The sequence below is a fragment of the Gadus chalcogrammus genome, chromosome 18 (genome assembly GCF_026213295.1).
Source record: "Gadus chalcogrammus isolate NIFS_2021 chromosome 18, NIFS_Gcha_1.0, whole genome shotgun sequence".
NCBI lineage: Eukaryota > Metazoa > Chordata > Actinopteri > Gadiformes > Gadidae > Gadus > Gadus chalcogrammus.
Window position 1 is genome coordinate 11,866,937 of NC_079429.1, and position 21,000 is coordinate 11,887,936.

Below are 21,000 nucleotides of genomic sequence, written 5' to 3' on the forward strand. Positions count from 1 at the left end.
AAACACTCAACACTACTGACAGTTGACTAACAGTTATACAGTAGTGTGTGGCTGTTACCCACTTCAGCCACACACACACACTTTAACCCACTACAACCACACATACACACACTTTAACACACAACAACCACAAACACACTTTAACACAGTACAGTCACACACACACATACAGTAACCCACTACAGCCACGCACGCACGCACGCACGCACGCACGCACGCACGCACGCACACGCACACACAGTAATCCACTAAGACCACACACACAAGGTAGCACACTGCAGCAACACACATACACAGTAACCCAATACAGCCACACACACAGTAACCCACTAACACAACACACACTCACTATAACCCACTTCAGACACACGCACGGTACCTCACACACACGGTAACCCACTACATCCACACACACACACACACACACGGTAACCCACTACAACCACACACACACTGTAACCCACTACATCCGCACACACACACACACACGGTAACCCACTACATCCACACACACAAACTGTAAAGCACTACATCCACACACACACACACGGTAACCCACTACAACCACACACACACTGTAACCCACTACATCCACACACACAAACTGTAAAGCACTACAACCACACACAAAAAGTAACCCTCTAGAACCACACACACAAAGTAACCCACTAAAATCACACACACAGTAACTCACTACAGCCACCCACAAAAAAGCCACAGATGTGAATACTCTAAAAGGACAGGACAGTTAATCAAAAAGGTTTGCCAATGATTGATTAATTGATTACGTAATCTGGGTAAATATTGTGAGGGGGGAGGGTAATATTTTTAGCCACTTGACAGAACAGAACAGCGCCATAATGCGTGGAGGGGACAAACAATGTTTTGTTTTCTGTTCCCCACCCACAAGCAGGCTGCTCCAACTGGCAGTTTTGTCGTCACCACCACCCCCACCCTCCCCTACTCCCCTGCCCTGAATCACTCAGGCTGATTCACTTGAAGCCCCTTGAAACACACATGGATGTGCAAATGGTTGCTTCATTATCTGGGTAAAAAAAAACATACAAATATACACTACCAGAAGATCAATAATAGCAAGTAAATTGATATACAATTAAATACAGTAACTAGGTAATTAGCACTGATGAAGAACAGAGACCAAGTGACAACGGTAGGAAAATTTTAAAAAGCTGAAATATTGCAGATCACCAAGACAACCCGGTTGTGCCACAGATGAGAGAAAAGAGCCTAGGTGGCTAAATAAAGCAAACAGAGTGGAGGTGTTTGAGAGAGAGAGAGAGAGAGAGAGAGAGAGAGAGAGAGAGAGAGAGAGAGAAAAACATGCAATGTGTGGATAGATCATTGGAATGGTAACAATGGGGTCTACTCAGGCTACTCATTGTTGTTGATAATTTCACTAATTCAAAGACTTTTGAATGACAAAAATCTGTTCAAAAGGACATGTTATTGACCAGCCCACTTCCTCCGTGGTGCCGGAGGCAGCAGGAACCCCATACTGACAAATCAAAGGTTAGGTTACCAATTTAAAATGGTAACCTTTGATTGAATTGTGATAAAAACATGATTGGCACAAGGAGTGGAGGAGAAATGCGAACCCGACCCGGCACCGGGTTTGGGCAGGGAATCAAACCTCTGATCTAAAGTGGGATGATGTACAGGAGATGAGCGCACAATCTCATCGATCATTCATTCCATAGCTAAACCCACGGGTAAACATGCATCAACTATCACTTCACAGTGCAGCAGATACTCCTCTTCGCAGTCTTTGAATACCAACAATAAATTATTTTATATTCCTTTGTGAAACAATATTTACTATTAAAAAGCAGACCATTTTTTTTAATTATTATTTCCCGAGCGCCATACTGATCTCATGAAGAGTGGACGGGCGTGACCTTGGTCACAGCAGAGAGAGTGAATGTTTGGCGCAGTTATGCAAAACCCATCTCGGGCCAGAACTCTCATGGTCTCCTCGTGGACAGCCTTTTCATGTGAAGCCAGGGGGGTCAGGGTCTCCTGACGTATGGAGGGAGTGGCTCCATTAAGCATCATATCAAAAGGAACGCATACGCAAGGACGGTGTCAGCCCACACAGAAGCACTCTGTGCTGTGTGTGTGTGTGTGTGTGTGTGTGTGTGTGTGTGTGTGTGTGTGTGTGTGTGTGTGTGTGTGTGTGTGTGTGTGTGTGTGTGTGTGTGTGTGTGTGTGTGTGTGTGTGGTATGTCTATCTGTCCATCTATTCATCCCTACATACCACTCTACCCAAGAACCTTCCATCCATCCATCCATCTGCCTGTGAGCACACGTCAATACACGTCTTATGTGTTCTGCACATTCCAGACAGCATCTGTTGAAACCATTTCCTCACGACATAAAAGTTTTCTCTTCTAAACTAATTGAGTTCCCTGATTTGGCCTCTTTTTACAAAGAATGACAATCTATATATATCCGTGGGTGGGTGGGTGAGTGGATGAGTGGCTGAGTGGGCAACATAGAGGGGCGGGAGAGAGAGAGAGAGAGAGAGAGAGAGAGAGAGAGAGAGAGAGAGAGAGAGAGAGAGAGAGAGAGAGAGAGAGAGAGAGAGAGAGAGAGAGAGAGAGAGAGAGAGAGAGAGAGAGAGAGAGAGAGAGAGAGAGAGAGAGAGAGAGAGAGAGAGAGAGAGAGAGAGAGAGAGAGAGAGAGAGAGAGAGAGAGAGATTCTCAAAAGGGAAGAATGACAGGCAGAAATCTATATAGAGGAGACCTGGTTTCAGTTTTAATGTCTACATGCGGGTGTGGAATGGATCTCAGGCTTTCTAGGCTGACATGCCACTCCTGGACAGTAGAAAATGTAATGTACGTTATATATTTGTGTACTTTAGCGTACTTACTTTACACATAGGGGGTATTGTAAGGCATCTTGCATAAAAGCATCACTAAATGGAAAATATTAATTAATAAGATATTTTATAAATGCTGTAACGTAAATATGTGAATACAATATACAGAGTTGAGCATCCACCTGCACACTGATTCTAAACCCTAACATTATTCCATTTTATATATACGTAGCTTCACGTGTTTCTCAACACAAACAGACTAGTGAACACAGTTTAGTGGAATCTCTACTCTCAATGAGATTGCAGATACATGCGATAAGGCAAGCTGATGTGATCCAATATTCTTCCAGAAGCAACGCAGTTCCAATACCGACCTTGTGTTATGGTTCCTGCAGGTAATCTGAATTATGTGCAGGTGTGAGACTTTTTAATAAACTAGCCTGTGTTGCTTTTTTGTGTAGTTGCTGAGATATCGATTGTATTAGTCGATGGTGACTCAATGAAAATGTTAATGTCAGCCCCCGGCCGGGCCGGCCCCATTATATCTTGAGGGTAAATCAGCCACATAACTTACAGTTTGGATAGGATGCAATCAACGTACTGGTGAGTAATTCAGCTTTCAGACTGGAATAGAGGAGTTTGAGGCTCATGGTCGTCGGTGATGTTATTGTTCCAAGTAATTTGGTCCACTTCCTGTACTCCTTTTAAAAAGGCTCACAGTGTAAGACGTAACACTTGATAAGAGTTAACTGTTAATTAAAATCACAAACATTATAGTTATTTATGGGGATTTTCTTTAAAATTCCACTCCTTTTATCATTTACAATCTTCATATTTATCCATCAGCATATCTCGGCATATGGAACAGCCATAATAAATTACATAGCATAATAAAAAGAACACTCATCAATCTGTTTATATTCTGCTTGGTTCCCATTATTGGTTAACACTACATCACACCCCAACCCCCCCCCCCCCCCCTTCCCCTTTCAGCTTCTTGGTCAACGTCCAACTGAAATCGTCAAGGGAACAGAGTGTCTGCATGTGCTGCGCGTCATTGAAGCAAAGTCAGATGCCCGCTCACTTATCATTCTCTACAGGCACAATGGGGTCAGACTCCGACAGGTAAAAACTCAATGACTGGTCTCCAAGGCCACCTGATGATCCGGAGCCATAAATAGAGGACCGATGAAGCCAGCGTTGAACTGCAGGCTCACAAACTCCCGGTTAGTAGATATGTCTATATCAAAGTCTATATGTGTTGTACGTCATGGTAGTTAATGTACGCACTTATTGTATGTTGTACGTCCTGGCACTTACAAATAGTACCTAGCATTGTGTAGCATCTTATCCTAGCTATCATGTTGTATACAGGGAATGGGTTAGACTAGCGATTGTAAGGGCTTGGCACTTGTTTCTATGAACATACTTTCTGTACCGGCTGCAATATATTGTTGTTTCTCTCTCTTCTGACAAATGTACTAATTGTAAGCCGCTTTAGATGACAGCATCTGCTAAATGCCCTAAATGTAAATGTAAATGTATATCATTAGTTAATGCAAATGTAAACGTATATCGTTAGTCAACTTGTGTGGTGGTGCCTTATCATTTGTTTACCCATGTGCCATGGCAACGGCTGAATCGTTGAGAAGGTTTTAGACTCAATCAATATAAGGTCGCGGGGAGAGGAAGCTCTGTTCGTTTGTATATTTTATTTATGTGAAAAAAAATGTGTTAAATGTTTACAAAAGAAGAAAAAAAAGAATCAGTTCTCTTGTTTTTGGAATCAGTTCTCGTCGTTCACCTTCGGGATTCGTTCGTTCTGAGCGACCCATCACTAAAGGTCACTGATGACTTATTATGGACCGGTCACGTGGAGTTGATAGAATTACTAAGGGCTGAGTTTCAACATTATGTTCACAGTTCTAATGAATCAATCTCTCAATTAAATTCCAGTTTAAATCACTTTTACTTATCATATCTGTCATAAACAATGGCAAATGCCTACCACATGTTACCAAAGAACAAAGCCATCCCTGTCGTGAGTGTGCATGCTTTGTCTGAAAAACAGCCGAGCAAAACTAAATTATTCATTTGATAATCTGGAGCCGACAAATGTTTAATTTCCCAAAACTAAAAGAGAGAGAGAGAGAGAGAGAGAGAGAGAGAGAGAGAGAGAGAGAGAGAGAGAGAGAGAGAGAGAGAGAGAGAGAGAGGGAGAGAGGGAGAGAGGGAGAGAGAGAGAGAGAATGACAGTGCGTGGGAGTTGGAGAAAAGGGAAGAGATAGGAGATAATAGTTTATTCATGTTCTTGTTTGTCAACGACGTGAATAACTGACTTGTCAGCACTAAACTTCACATTTATAGCATGTTTGACACAGCTGAGATCTGCAAGAACAATGCAGATGAATAAAGACTGCTGCAAATTATACCAGGTAGCCGTTACATGCATCTACACTAACAACAGCAATAACCAGAGAACTGGTACCACCCTCTACACTAACAACAACAATAACCAGAGAACTGAGGGGTATTCCACAAACTAAGGTTTAACAAACACAGAGTTAACGCTGAACTCTAGGTTGATTGACCCTGTGCCAACTAAACCAGAGCTGTCGGTTCCACCACACGGGTTATGCATTAGTTCAATCACCACGGGGTTGGTTAACACAGGGTTGTGCGTGTCCACGCCAAACCTATAAAGACGTGATGTATGGATCATGGAAACCCTGATCGAAATGGCAAAAACGGGCCGCTTATTTCAATGAAACGGAACTCCAGGTTCTCCCAGGTTCTCCTATGAGGAGGAGAAGGACATTATCACAAGAATAGGGAACGCTAAAGCCTCTGCAACCCAGAGAACCAAAGCCTGGCAGCGGATCGTTGACCGCGTAAATGCGTTAGTTACATGTCAAAAGCATGATCCATAATATTTGAGTCATGAATCTATTAATACCCCAGTTAAGCATTCTTAACGTTCCTACCACATAACCCTTTTCTTCTAAAAAATATGTACTCCGATGGCTCGCAAGCGGTCAGCGGATCAAGTAAAAATGAAGTATAAAAACATACAAACTGGTAAGCTTTTCCCACCATCGTATTGGTACATTTTGTCAGTCCAGCATTTAAATTGTCATACCATATTTGTCACTCCTGCATTTAAATAAGCCCTTTTTTTTAAGCCAATCGTAAAAAGGCCGACAGTCGGCATACTGGATTTGGCCCTCAGATTGTATTGACCCCGGTGGAGGAGCTGGCAATCGACATAAATTCAGGGCGCCCTGGCAAGGAAGCGGTACCTGGAGGTACCTCCTCAGAGAGTCAGGGGCCATGTGAGGGTTCCCCACTGGTTGAATGTAGGTTTTTCTGTTTTTCTTGCTTTTTAGATTTTGTTTGTCTTCGAAGTAACACATGCAAACCATGTGCGTGCCACAGCGCAAATGTTCCAAATGTTTTTTTTTGGTAACTGGGTAGAAAAACTAAAAGTGACAATTCATCAACTTCACAGATCAAAATGGATTAGTGCTTGTAATGGAGCCCCTGGCTACGATCGAACACTCTCCAGTGGATGTAAGTCTGTTAGGACTATTTTATACTTTATGTTGTAAGCGCCTCTCGGCATAGTACTCAGACAATATTGCTCTTTGTATGATAGGAGGCCGATGAAAATCTTGGTCCGGACCTGGATGGGTCATCTGAAGATGAGTGAACTGAGGCCAGGTCCTCGATTGGTAGTGGTGGCTATGTAAGGCTGGAGAAGGCTATTTAAATGTATTAAAGATTTGCGCGAGAATCTATATCTCTCAAGCAAAAAGTCATCCGGATATGCCAAGATGTCGAGCCGTGGTCTTATTAATCACTCCCGGTGGATTGCACGAATAATTTGTGCTCCGATATCAGCAGTTCTCTCATCAAAACGGCATGCCATTGTGAACACATGATATCTGCTGTGAACGCGGGTTTAAATACCCAAAACCGGGTTATGTTCCAAACTTAACCTGCTCAAAACCTGCTCCGACCAGGTTTGATTCAGAGGATATGTTTCTATAGTAAATAACATACCGTGTTCATTTTGGAACGGAAAACCTAGGGTTACCGCAAACCGTGAGTTAACTTACCCAGTTATGTGGTAAAACCGGCTTTGTGGAATACCCCACAGAGAACTGGTACCAGCATCTACACTAACAACAACAATAACCAGAGAACTGGAACCAGCCTCTAAACCAGCAACAATAACCAGAGAACTTTTGTTTATAATCATGGGACCATGTCGATATAACCAATAGATTATGGTTCAAGCCAGCTAGCTACAGTACTGCTATAATCATCCTAACCAGGTTTAGCTTAGCAGCATGCTGAGCTACTGTGCCCTACATCTGAATGAATGCAGTTGATCCAAGAGAATTGGTTGGCATAATTGAATACTGCAGCATCGGGCAGGAAGGGAGCAAACAAAAAAAACGACCTCCCCTACTGATTTAGATCAGAACAGGCATTATTATTGCATTCCACACACATGCACGCGCACACACACAAACACACACAAAAACACACACACACACACACAAACAAATTCATACATACACAGAATCATACGCAGAACAACTAACACACATACAAAAAATAAACAGAGAGCTCATGATAAAAACACACTAGACACAAATAAAACACAAAGACCACCCCTCCACAATCAAAACATCTGAATTCTTAAACCTGTGGTGCAAAGGCTCTTTGGAAATCAAACCGTCAACCCTGGAATTGCTGCATCATGTACTAACGGCACCGACACACACACAGATATCTATAAAGTACACACACACTAATAGAAAGTACACACACACTAACAAACGTGATGTGAATAAGAATAGCATTAAGCTATACTATAAACTACTGAATTCATTCGTACCAAAACCATTGCATTGAACCATAGTAAAAACCACTGCAATCATTCATAATGAAATCACTGCAATACTATAAAACACTGCATTGATTCATATTAAAACCACTGCATTCAACTATTATACTATGAACCACTGCATTGATTCATATTAAAAACATTGCATTAAACTTTACTATAAACTAATGCATTTATTTATATTATAACAAATGCATTAAACCAAAAAACACTGCATCATTTATATTAAAACCACTGCATTCAGCTATACTGTAAACCAATCCTTACTATCATAACATGATTAAGTACTCACCCAAAGCAACTCATGCTTTTTCAACAGGCAGGCATTCCCCAGGTACACATTAGAAGCAGGTAGTGTAGCTTAGCGTAGCGTCTGTTAGGACTATATAGCATTACAGGTATTGAGCATCCCGCATGCCTTTGTCTAACACACGCCCTCCCAACTGATGGATAAACTAAGGGTCTTCTGCTGTGGGAAAACCAACATGGGAAAACCCAGAGAGCCACCATACAGAGATAGCAGAGAGAGAGAGACCACAGCAGAAAATGAACTGAACACAGCCCCTCTCACACTACCACAGAGAGCAAGAGACGAAGAGAGGGGTAGGGGGACATGAGATAGAGAGAGGGAGAGAGGTGGGGGGGGGGGACATGAGAAAGAGGTAGGGGGGGGGGGGGAGGGGGCATGAGCGAGAGAGAGGGAGAGAGAGGGAGAGAAAGCGGTAGGGGGGATATGAGAGAGGGAGAGTGGTAGGAGGGGAATGAGAGAGAGATTGGAGGGGGGATAAGATAAGAAGATGGAGAGATAAACAGAGAAAGGGTGAGAGAAAGAGAGAGGGATTAATATAGAGTGAGAGAGACATGCAGGGAGTCAGGGACATAGAGAAAGAGAACACAATAGATCAGATGACTTTGTGACAGAGAAAAGAGAATAATAGAGTGGGGATGGAGTAAAAGAGAGAGGTATACAGTTATAGAGAGAGGGAAATGGAGAGGAGGAGAAAGAGAGAGTGAGTGAGAGAGTGAGACAGAGGAATAGAGAAAGAGAGACAGAAGAGGGGAAAGATATCGACAGAGACAGAGAGAGGTGAGTGATAGGGGGAATCAGCATTTATTAGGTTGATATTGGTTTAGATTGATTTGTGCAGACAGACGCATGTTTGATAACGCCAGCACTACCGGGGGACGTCTGTGGACTCTGAATGATTCATGAGCTAGGGCTGTCGCAATAATCGCAAAAATGAAATATCGCGATATTTAGAGCACACCGCGGTAGATAATGGGCCATCGCGATCACCGCATATGACCTGGTGCGGGTTGCGCGTTCATGAAACTGACCGTGGAATTCTAGAATGAAACGTGCGTTGCCATGATACCCATTCATTAACGTTCATTACTATACTTCATTTAAGAATGCTCGATTCTGATTGGCTGGGAGGGGTGCATTAATCCGGCATATTGCCCGCTGACTTGTCGGTTCTGCTTGCTGCTGACTGAGCACAGTAGATCAATACGCCGCTTGTATCGTTTTCTATCACATACATTTCACACATGAGGTCCGTTGTAAAAATAAACCAAGGAGTGCATGTTTGATCGATCGTCATTAAAGCTGACTTGATACGAATGTAACAACTACGTTGTTAAACTAGTGAGATCAGATCCAGCCTTGTGTGGTTGCTATAGAAACGCGTTACCTACAGTTGAGCTAACGTTATTCACCGTAGTTCTAAAGGGAACTACTTTTCGAGGGAGATGGAATTAAACAGAGCATACATTTAATAAGCATGCAATACGAATAAGAAAAAGGCTAATTATTAAAGTATATGAATTGTTTTATGTTGGCTGGCGCGAAGTAGAATAAACTGAATAATCACCCCAAGGCAGGGCAATAAACAGTTTGATATGCCCGGCTCGCGGAAGGTTACCGCCTCAGACATCAAGCGGAAGATGTGCACTGTTCTCGAGGAGAAGTACAGACCAGCTGCTCTACAAGCAACTTTGGCAAAGTCCTGCTTGCTGGACCCAAGATATCGGGGCAACAATTTTGATGAGTATGCGGAGGAGGAGACAAAGTGCGCGCTAAACAATGAAATGTTGGACACGGAAGACAGAGAGAGCGGTGCCAGCAGTGCGTCAGCTGCTGACCAGCCAGAGTCCTTGGCGCAGACAGCGGTGCCACCACCCACCAAAAAAAGAACGCTCGGAGACCTGCTGAAGTCACGGACAAGCACGTCTGCAACCGTCCCGAAGAGAGCCGACCTGGAGCTCACTCGCTACCTGCCGGAGGAACCCACCGACTCTAATGACAACCCCCTGGCATGGTGGTGAAACAACCAGGAGAGATTTCCCTTGCTCTCCAAAGTGGCACGCAAGTACATGCGTATTTGCGCAACAAGCACACCATCCGAGAGGGTTTTCAGTGTCGCTGGAAATGTTGTCACCCCTCTCAGATCCTCTCTCAAACCGCATAAGGTTAACATGCTGGTTTTCCTTGCTCGTAACAAGGACACGACCGAGTTATAAATCATCGCCCTGTGTGTGTGTGTGTGTGTGTGTGTGTGAATGTGAAATTGTAGTGCCTGGTTTCTCTTATTTTGTATAGGCTACTTAATTTAAAAAAAAAAAAACGGGCAATTATTTTATTTATTATTTATTTTATTTTATGCATTTAAACGTTCAGCCTTATCCTGAATTTAGTTTTTAAGTTCAATCAGGAGAAACAACTTGCATCTGTGCCGTTACCGCCCTTTGATCTGCATTCAATAAATAAGAAGTGTTATAAAATTGCCTCGTCTTTTTTTTAATAACCTTTTTAAAAATAAATAAATAAATTGCAATAATATCGCATACCGCGATATTGCGCCCCCTGTCTTCACCGCGGTGAAAATTCCTCAACCGTGACAGCCCTATCATGAGCCACTTGCTGACAATCACTGCCTGACTCAGTCAAACGATTCTGCTTTAAACAACCAGCCACCACTCAACATAGAGTATCATCAAATGTAACAATGATATCGGTCTCTGGATAGAACCATTAAGGACATCTTAGTGTGGTGGGGGCAGGACAGAGTAGTAGATGTTGTGGTATTTGACTCCAAAACTAAAGGTACTGGGTTTGATCCCCAATGTCTCTAAAGTCTTCCTGGCATCCTTAAGCTAGATGCCCTAAGATGTATAGGAATCCCATATAAGACGCTTAGAATAAAAAACGAAATAACAAAATAATAATTAGCATGAAGTCCAGTTGAAATGATAGTTACATCTCAGTAACCAGGAATATCAATTGTGAACAATACAGGTGCAATAGTAAGACACAAGATACAGATAATGCACACAGTTAATTGGAGCCCCTGAGTGCCTTTTGAAACCATTTCTAGGATTCCCAGTGGGCTGACCAATCACACTGTTCTTCTCGGGCATGTCATCCGAGGACATGTCCCGCCCCCTACCGCCTGTGGTTCCAATTATCGTACATGTTCATTAACGTTTCCCTCTGCACATTGTCTCCGTTTTCACCAGCGGCAATCCACAAAGACAGATACGTAATCTATATATATCACCGGTTTGTTTTAACCAAGCACAACGACGAGCACAAAGCCCAACGTGAAAACGAAGTAGCAAAGAAACACTATTTTTCCAGCATTGGTGTGAACGTGTCAGTTTTCCGCATATGCTTCGCTCTCCAAACACCACTTTGAAAAATCACCCATTTTAATTGAATCAGTGGGATTACCTTCAAACACATCCAAGTGGTAGTACTGTAGTTGGTGCCAAGCACACACACGCCAAGCTGGGGACTGTGTCCAAGTGTATTTGCTTTACACTATCTCAGATGGAAGGTGGGCGTGGTGGAGGTGGGGGGTGGTGATGGTGCGCGGGTGGTGGGGTTCACCCAGGGTGGCAGATGGAGCCCAAAGTCAGTTGCCTAGTGATTGAGGGTGGGGAACTAAGCGAGACCCCCACCGCCTCCACTCTAATCCCTCCCCAAAACAGGACAGGCAAATGCAAAAGCCGGCTAACAGGGTCATGAAGGATTTCTATCCCAGGAGATTAACATTAGCTTTAATAGGCATAGTGTGGATTAAGGATTGTGAAGAAGACTCAGTTACATAGTTACAGCATGGTCCATTCCAAGTAAATGACATCATTGTATCAAGTGTTACTTTCATTTTGGTGACTTTATAACATGCGTTTGACAAATACTGTGGATACGGTATTTTTCAACCTTGACCAAAGGGCGTTCCTTTTCCCCAAACATCCCAGCGTCCGGTGTGAGCCTCTGTGAGATAAAGATCTCATCTTTACCTTATCTCTCTCTTTGGCAGCCGCAGCGAGCCCTCTCCTCCTCTCCCTGTCACAGGCGGTATTCTGTCTGTATCGACCCACTTTGGTGGAGGGTACCGAAATAACCTGGGCAGGAGAACAGCGGCAGTGCAGCTGTACCTGATATTGGAGATGAGCTGTCTCTGTTCGTCCGTGGTCAGGACATCAGGCAGCACTGACGCCAGCCAATCCACCTTCTTCTCCGCCGCGTACTGCTTCAGCACGCCAAACAGCCTCTCCTTCACCTCCGGCTCGTCCCCGAGGATCTGCTCGATCTGATGGATGGAGGAGACGACGTGTTGATGCCACTTTGCAAGGAGAGAGGTGTCCTCATCATGCAAAACGTTCTCGCTAAGATTCCTGTGGGCTTTGATTGGTTTGATGAGTCATTCTAATACTAATTTCATCCTGGGTTATATCGTAGAAGATAAGTATTTAGATTATTTACAATCTGCTGAACCACCTGGCATCCGTGCTCACCTCCCACACGCACACGCACACGCACACGCACACGCACACGCACACGCACACGCACACACACCTCAGAACTAATCTCAACATCATAAAGGCAAAGTCCTCTCACCCTGCGGTTGAACTCCAGGGCCTTGTGTTTGCGGTCCATCTTGGGGCCCTCCCCACCGCCCAGCGTGCTGACCTCGATGCCGCTGTTGCGTTTCTGCCTGGGGCCCAGACACAGAACCCCCAGCCGCAGGGTCCGTCCCTGGGAGGACTTGATCAGCGTGGCCGCCATCTCGTGCTGCCGGACCGGGATGCCGTTGACCTCCATGACGTAGTCCCCGGCCCGCAGGCCGCTGCGGCCCGCCGGGGAGCACGGGGAGCAGTCGTCCACCAACAGGGGGCAGTCTCCTACGATGGTGAAGCCGAAGCGACCGTCCGGGCCTGGGATGATGTCCATCTGGGGAGAATGGCGAGGGTGATGGTACACACTGGGTGGGCTGCGTTGTGATATTACGACAATAGCAACTGGAAAAAAATTGGGGCATGATTGGTGTAGCGCATCATCATGCAAGATGACTAGCCCCTAGCTGTTCATCGACGGCAAATATCCCATAGTAACATTACATCAAAAACAACCGCTAAGTTGTTTAAATAATTTATTGTCAAAAATAAGAAGTTTCTCTGCCCTATGAAAGAAATACTGAAATATGGTGATGCAAGAAGATGTTATCGAGAATGACACTCTATTGTCTTCAATCAAGGAGACAATCAAGCGTTCTCCCCTGTGTGAGACCTGCTGGATGCGCGACACCACTCCGATGCTGGGCGGGATGTTCTTCTGGGTCTGGGCGATGGCGGCCACGGCCTGAGCCCCCAGCGTGGACACGTTCTGGCCCTCGATCTCCAGCACCTGGTCCCCGGGCTGCAGGCCGGCCAGGTGGGCACTGCTGCCCTCCTCCACAGACAGGATGTAGGTGGGGCCGGTCCCACCCATCTTGAAGCCGAAATCCTCCGGCCAGCCCTGATTGGACGACGGCATGTTGAGGACTGTGAGGGAGTGGAGGGGAGGGGGAGATTTAGGTTTGGTTAGCATCGAATCAACAAGAAGTAAAGGGGACCAAAATGGATGCGTCGTCGCACATCCATTCGGGTCGCCCTTCATCACAACGTCCTTCGTCGTATGTAACGCACGTCGAAATAACGTCGGAGTAGCTGTTTTTCTCCACGCCGGGCCAAAGCTATACTGGTACAAACTATACAATAAATCACAAACCACACACACATACACGGATGGTGAACTCCTACAGACATAAACATGAACATGAAAGTCGAAAGACATACCCTTTGCTGACAGTGATGTCAAACTTAGCATCTCCCAGCCAATTCTAACATGTCATATAAGAAGAAGGTAAAAGCGCTCGTCGTGCGTGTTCACTCTCCGAGGTGGTGCCGTCGACTGCGCTGTAGGTGACCCTCTCTGAGCTGAACTATGACAGCCTCAGAGAGCCCTGACCTGGTTCACCGTTCGCAGCAGGCAATCACATTAGCAGCAGAGCAAGAGACAAAGTCTGGCGGATGCAGATTGCTCCAAGTATTTCTGTGATTACACGTCTGTAACATGACACATCTGTGAGGTGAAGGTGAGGTGGATATTTTCAAAACTAAACTATCCCCTAGGGGTACAGGTTTTATATATCATATCGGTGTCAATCATGCCCCTGTCAAATGGCACGATTACGAAAACCTTGACATCCTTCTCTATTCAAGCTACAGTTCTGCAGTGATTGTGAAGAGATTCCACCCTGGGATTTCACCCCCTGGACAAAAAGCAGATGGGAGACTTACAAAAATCTTTCGGAGGATACGTCGACCCCCGCTTGCCCTGGCGGAAGGAGTATCTCCCCTTTTGGTTCTGCAAGAACTTCTTCATCTTGAATTGTTAAAAATGATAGCACCAATCAATAGTAAATTTCTGCGATACCATCCACACTCTCGACAAGAGTAGAAAAAAAAGTTGAAGATAGGGAGGACGCCCTCTTTCCAGACTCTGGGACACAAAAATAAAGGCCCTTGGGTCAACAGGAGGGAGTGAGGATCAAAGCTCGGCCTCGCCGCGTGCGCTCAGCCAAAACGGGAGCGGAAGCCGCGTGGTCGCCGCATCCTCCCCAGCATGGGGTGACTGTGCACAAAATGCCGGGTGAACAGTCATGACTGCGAGCATGCGTGGGTCCAGTCACAACCGCTGAGCACTTCTCATCCCTGAGACCGGCTCCGGGTTTCGTGCACGTGTAAAAAAAAAAGAGGGAAAAAAAAGCACAGCCCCACCACCACCACCACGTTGAAAAACTGGGACGTGCGCCGAATTATTTTTCTTAATCATTCTCTCTCCCTCGCTCTCTCTTTCTCTCTCGCTCCCAAAGAAGGTGTAGTGAGACCTTGTTTCTTCTATAAATACACCCGTGTCGCTTCTTCCAGCCTCCGCCCCTCTTGGCTAGAAGGCTCTCAGAGGGGCCGAGCCTGCTGATGGCCCAGAATCCCTTCCAACGCCACCATTCTTCATGAGCACTAATTGGGACGTATGCATGTCCATAATGGTGCACGTGCTAGCATGTGTGCGTGCCTGTGTGTGTGTGGGTGTGCATGGAATATGTATGTGTCCATGCAGGCCCGAATGGTTTGGTCCGGGATAAGGAGAAGTAGGGGCAGTTGAATTCTTTATCCAGTAGTAGGATTACTACTAGGATTAAAGGGGGGGGTGGTCTGAGATTCAAGTCTTCATGTCTCATTCTCCACCCCCTAGAGAGCCTACCTCCCTAAGCCCCTACCGCCCCCCCCCCCTAGGAGCATGAGGTCTGTGTGGCTATGTCCACACACCCCCCTCTACCTGATCCACTGAGCAGATCCACTCCATAGATTGGGCTTTTCTTAAGCAGTCCCTATACCAGCACTGCTTTCAGGAAGTAAAGAGTGTTTTCATCGGGGGACACACTTATCATTGAGTGGTGGGAGTGAGAGTGTATGCAGTAACAATGCAGTAGAAGTGGAATAAAGACAATGTAAGACGGCTGGCAGACAGTAATAGCCTTGGACTTCACACTTGGATTCAATGAAATTGCATTTTCCTTCTGAGAATAAGAGAATAAGATAGAATGAATCTATTATCGCTAGATGTCAACCCGTTCTTAATTAGTCATGAGCGATATAAAGCATGCTCATGGTAGGTGCAAAGACAATGGCCGAGGGCTGCAGTACCATTGATGCTGGCGTTGAAAAATTGGTCAGAGTTTTCCCCCATATAAATATCTGAATAGGGTATTTGGATGTAGTTGTTGGTAAGGTGGACCTATAGGATTCCACAGCCTCTCCATCTAGAATCTATAACAGCAGTGGCGCACTCCGATCAAGCATCTATTCTTATGCAGCCAGGAGACATGGTGGTCTATAGTTGTTGGTAAAGTAATGGCTTAGGGGCCTTTAGAGCGTTTCATTTGGAGAAAGTAAACTATAAGGAGAGTAGAAATGGTCTAACAGCCACTTTTAACAACCATTGCCGAACAACTGTGAGGTATTTCCGGCATATAAAGCCACAGTTGAATTAAATGATGGTAAAGGGAGAAAAGGAGGGTTATTTTAGAGATGTGAGTCCAACCTCCTGTGTAATCATAGACACAGCAGCACAATAAGGAATGCCTAGTCCAGCACTCACACTGAATAATTAAGGGCAAGTGGTTGTGTTTCCAAACAGCCTCTGTTCACTTCAGTTAACTCTCCTCTTACACTTTTCAGCGAAAATGGTTACACTGCCAAGTAACTTACGAGGACATTTCAGACGCAATTGAACACACTGTTAAATAGTGTCTTATGGCTTCCACGCTCAGAACATGATGAATATTCATAAATTCAAAACAATGAAATCAAATGTGCATTTGCTCTTATTTTTACCGCTGTACCACGTGGCCTACAGCCAAATAAATTAAATGATTGAAATAAACATGTTTTAAGAGTATAACCATTCGATGTCGAACAGCTATTAATCACGAATAGTCTCGTCTATGCTAAATACATATTTTCTCTCAAGCCATTCCATGCATTTTCTTTCCATACTAATTTAAACTTTTTCTTTGTGTCTTATTCTTACCTTACTAAACTGCATTCATAGACGTGCGGTCTGCCCCTCCACAACCACCGGACCTCTCTACCTCCGCGCCGCTCGGCCTACAGAAGCGCATAAACAGCAACAACATCCAACAGGTGGCATGGCATGTTCTTTTTTTTTTGGTGCAACACAGAACCGAACCGTTGAAAAATAAAAGAAAATAAAAAACAATCTTTCTTTGAAATAGGCTACGTTGTATTTCCTCCATTAGAATGACTAAACGAATTAAATTATTAGTAAATAGTGAAATGAAAAAATTAAGTAATGAAATCATTTACGTTTTCATATTATGCTTTAATGTGCCATTTGTACACCTTCCTAATTGTAAGCGTGTACATTTGTTACGATTAAAACAACCATAAAATAAATTATGTAAGCGCTCTTTGAATAGTAGGAATTAACCCAAATGGTAGCTGGGAATTAGCCGCATGAATGCTAAGGAAGTGTTGTGGCCAAGGGAGTGACCCAGGAGAATGAGCCGACACAGAAGCGGGTGGCTACAACCTCCACTGTTCATCTAAATGATGCTAACTTAAAGTAAGTTGTGGGACACTTAATATGGATAATGCCTTTTTGTTACCAGGCAGCGTTTCAACTGTAGTAGTTGAAACGCTGCGGTGTGTTTGTATGGCATTACTGACGTCAAACTTCTCGGAGCTAACGTTAACTTAATTGTACATTTGAAGTTCTCTTTACCTAATAATAAACCGTACATATCTTTCATACATATGAGCATCCCATGTCGGTTCGCCGTTGTTCACACCTGTTGTGTGAAGGTGAACCATGGATTTCCTCACCCTCTTCGCCGTCTATGTTGTGGTGATCCTGACGTGTATCGCCCTGGTTTGCAAGTACTCGGGCCAGCAACAAACGCCTTTTGGTGTAATATTCAACTGTATTTCAAGGGTAAGAATGAATACCAACTTATTGTATTTCTGCTTAATGGCACTGTTTAGTAACGTTACTGGTTTCTGAGGTAGGAATCATCCTGTGGCTTAACAAGACTATTACCTTTTAATGACCAGGTAACCGCACCATTTGTACCAGTATGGCTTCAAAGGTTGTCGCAGAGAAGTTTGCATGGTCTCTTCCATCAAAGGTAGGTTATTCAGTATAAAAAGTATGTTAAAACAACTATAGGAAAACGTATCTATGCTTTCATTCATGTCCTCGTCTGGCTTATCTAATTTAAGGAACCGCACCTTCATCTACCTCCATCTGCTGTTGGAGCTGTTGGCCTACGGAGAGTTTAGCTATGAGGTGTTTGGCTTCTGCAGGGATATGGACACCACTCTCACTAGCCTGTCAGTGCCTTACATCCTGCTGGCTGTGAAGACCTACTTGTTCTACCTTTGCATCACCACTGATCCAGGTAACGCCATTGTTCAATTCATTGGGGCAATGCATTGCAATGACCACCGAGATATATATGAGTGTGATTCCTGCAAACAAAGTATAAAGCATGTGGCTGTGTCAATACAGTATTGGTGTGGAGATAACGAGTACTCCTTTATCATCCTTTACCACCGTAGTCAACCATTGCCCTCACCTTAATCTTATTCTGATGATTATATCAATTTCTGAGCAATGAGTGTGCAGTCCATCTTGAAAACTACCTAGTTTAAGTAACGCTCTGGTGCCCACAATAAGAATGTAATCTCCCTTGAGTCAACTGTGGTTATAGTTGGGTCTATTGTGTTCCTCACACTTTGTGTGTGTACTAAGTGATGATGGTGCATAGTGTATCTGGCGAGGACTGATTAGGGCAGTGTGGATTTGTCAACCCTATGCCCTTTTCAACCTTGGCTCCACCAGGCACAGTCACGCAGGCCAAGATGTCTGGCCAGCTCTCCATCTACCCTTATGACCGAAGGATGTTCCACCCTGGGGTGCCTTGTCCAACCTGCCAACTGGTCAAACCGGCTCGCTCCAAACACTGCAGTACGTATATGTTCGTCAAAGTCCCATCCGGCTGAATACAAAATGTCCTTGGCAATAAAGAAATAACAAAGTATTAGCAAGGGAAATGTTGAGTATATTCAACATATCCAACAGCCAAATGTTTAGTTATTCAGTATAGTAATACAATGAATATATTTAGCAGACCCTTTTATCCAAAGCTAAGTTCGGCTACCGCTCATTAAAGAGCAGGCAGGTATCATACTTCACCTACTGAAGGTAGGCTACGAATATCCGATCTCAGACCCAGTGCCTTTCGGCTAGGAGCTTACCTCCCTACCCACCTGACCAGGGGGTCAGCAACCTTTTCAACATGCAGTGCCAGTTTGACATTTTCTCGTTAATGAGTTTACCTATATTAAAATTAAGCTGAATAATGACGGGTTAAAACTATTAATTGATCCCATTTCATAACACTGCTTTCTGTAACTAATTTAAACATATTTGCACTGGGGGGAAATGCCCAAAACAGAATAAAGGGCAAAAAAAATCGACATTTTTTTAACGATTTTCTTTTCAAGTGTGCCAATGATTATGCTGCCCCGTGTAAGTGGCACACGTGCCTAGGGTTGCCGACCCCTGCACTAGACTGTCCTGCTACATTATCGTTAAATGTGACTTATTAGTTATAGATATGTATACCAAACCCTACCCCTCCCCTTTTCTAACCATGAAATCCTATACTTCCCTTTTATTATGCTTAACTACCGAACGAATGACCAACTTGTTTAACTCCAATTAGGAGTGTGCGACAGGTGCGTCCAGCGCTTCGACCACCACTGCATCTGGGTGAACAACTGCTTGGGGGCCCGCAACACGCGCTACTTCATCCTCTACCTGATGAGCGTGTGCGCCATGGCGGGGAGCATGGCGCTGCTGACAGGTGACATGCTTCTCCACGCCGTGCTCCGCTCGGGGCTCCTGAGGTCGTCCTACATGGACGGGCAGGGCCAGCGGCAGCAGGCGGGGCCCCTGTTTGTCTTCCAGGTACTGCCATGTTGGATTGTTGAGGTTCTTTTTGTGTTGAGCCCCGCCCCTCTCCACGATATTGTTATTGTCGACAAAGTCGTTTTTGATCTGTGCCGATTTTGATTTACCAAATTTGAGGTTAATTTAAGATTTGGTTTAAGAAAATTCTCTGAAAGTAAGTTGCCCGTAAAATGCTATTTAAAATCTGTGAAAGGATTTTCTGAGAAACCACATTTAAGTTTTATCATAACAAGTAACTTATTTTCCTACCCAGTATGAATTTGAGGGAAAGTAAATAATAAGTTCGGGCAAGCATGTTACTAGGCAGAAGACAATTCATCTAAGTCCCTAAGATGGAAAGTATCCTTTAAAATACATATTCTCTTAATATTTGTTTTTGGTTTTCCCCTACCTTCCCTCCCCTACCGACCATCAGCATCTATTCCTCACCTTCCCCCGAATCGTCTTCATGCTGGGCTTCCTGGTGTTTGTGTGTCTCCTGCTGGCCGGCTACGCCCTGTTCCACTGCTACCTGGCCCTGGTCAACCAGACCTCCAACGAGTGGTACAAGGGCAGAGGCACGGTGTGCCAACACTGCCACCCCAACAATCCGGCCACCTCAGCAGACAGCCACTGTGGCCCCGCCCCCGACCGTTCTAGAAGACACTTTTACAGTCGAGGCATGTGGAGGAATCTAGGGGAGATCTTCTTCCCTCTCTGTCCTGTGCATAAGAAAGACAATTGAGGCAATGGTCATTTGGACACTGCTTTGCAGTGTGTTCAAGTTGTGTTTTATAGTTTTTCTAATTTGACACCTAAGGGATGTGGATATTTAAATAAAGGTGTTTTTATAAACAAAAAGGTGTAATTCTTTTTGGGATGTCAGACTACAAATAACCTGATGTAAATTTCCTGTCTGAGTCCTAAGACGCACACCATTTAACTATTAGTCCTACTAAGTTGAATAGACTAATTGAACCCTAGTGGTTCATCTGTTTTTGTGTGTTTTTTCTCTGTGTATAAGAATTGTTACTTTTAAATTAAGGTATGTGGTGATTTCATTTTAGAAGAAATTCAGAACATCTATCTTGGGTGTTGAAATAAGAATCAAAAGGTAGGGAACTTTCTGACGTAATCTGTTTTCAGGTCTATAAACTAGTTACTACAATACATTAACCTAAACAGCTTCTACAATCGCTGTAACATCGCAATGACCGCCTCCATTATAGAAGCATATAGCAATAAGGATTTTAATAATAGTTATCGTGCTAGTTATAATGTATTTTGGTCATTGTTTAGTAATTCATAGTGAAATGATTTGACATTATGGGGAACATTGTGTTCTCGTGCAAGACGTGGCCAAACAAGGTTTTCTTTAC

General features: G+C 44.3%; 1 protein-coding gene across 2 annotated transcripts; it reads left to right on the top strand.

Moving 5' to 3' along the window:
* Positions 1-17,113: 17,113 nt before the first annotated feature.
* zdhhc4 (zinc finger DHHC-type palmitoyltransferase 4) lies at positions 17,114-20,861 on the top strand. 2 transcript variants are annotated; one of them, XM_056577140.1, is made up of 7 exons: positions 17,114-17,230; positions 17,470-17,599; positions 17,719-17,792; positions 17,887-18,065; positions 18,509-18,634; positions 19,395-19,639; positions 20,058-20,857. In XM_056577140.1, exons 2-7 carry the CDS (start codon positions 17,477-17,479, stop codon positions 20,364-20,366), a joined length of 1,056 nt encoding a protein of 351 aa, XP_056433115.1. In that variant the 5' UTR covers positions 17,114-17,230; positions 17,470-17,476; the 3' UTR covers positions 20,367-20,857. The 2 variants fall into 2 exon arrangements, with proteins under 2 accessions (XP_056433115.1, XP_056433116.1); XM_056577141.1 differs by having other exon boundaries at positions 17,120-17,230; positions 17,427-17,599; positions 20,058-20,861.
* The last annotated feature ends 139 nt before the right edge of the window (positions 20,862-21,000 follow it).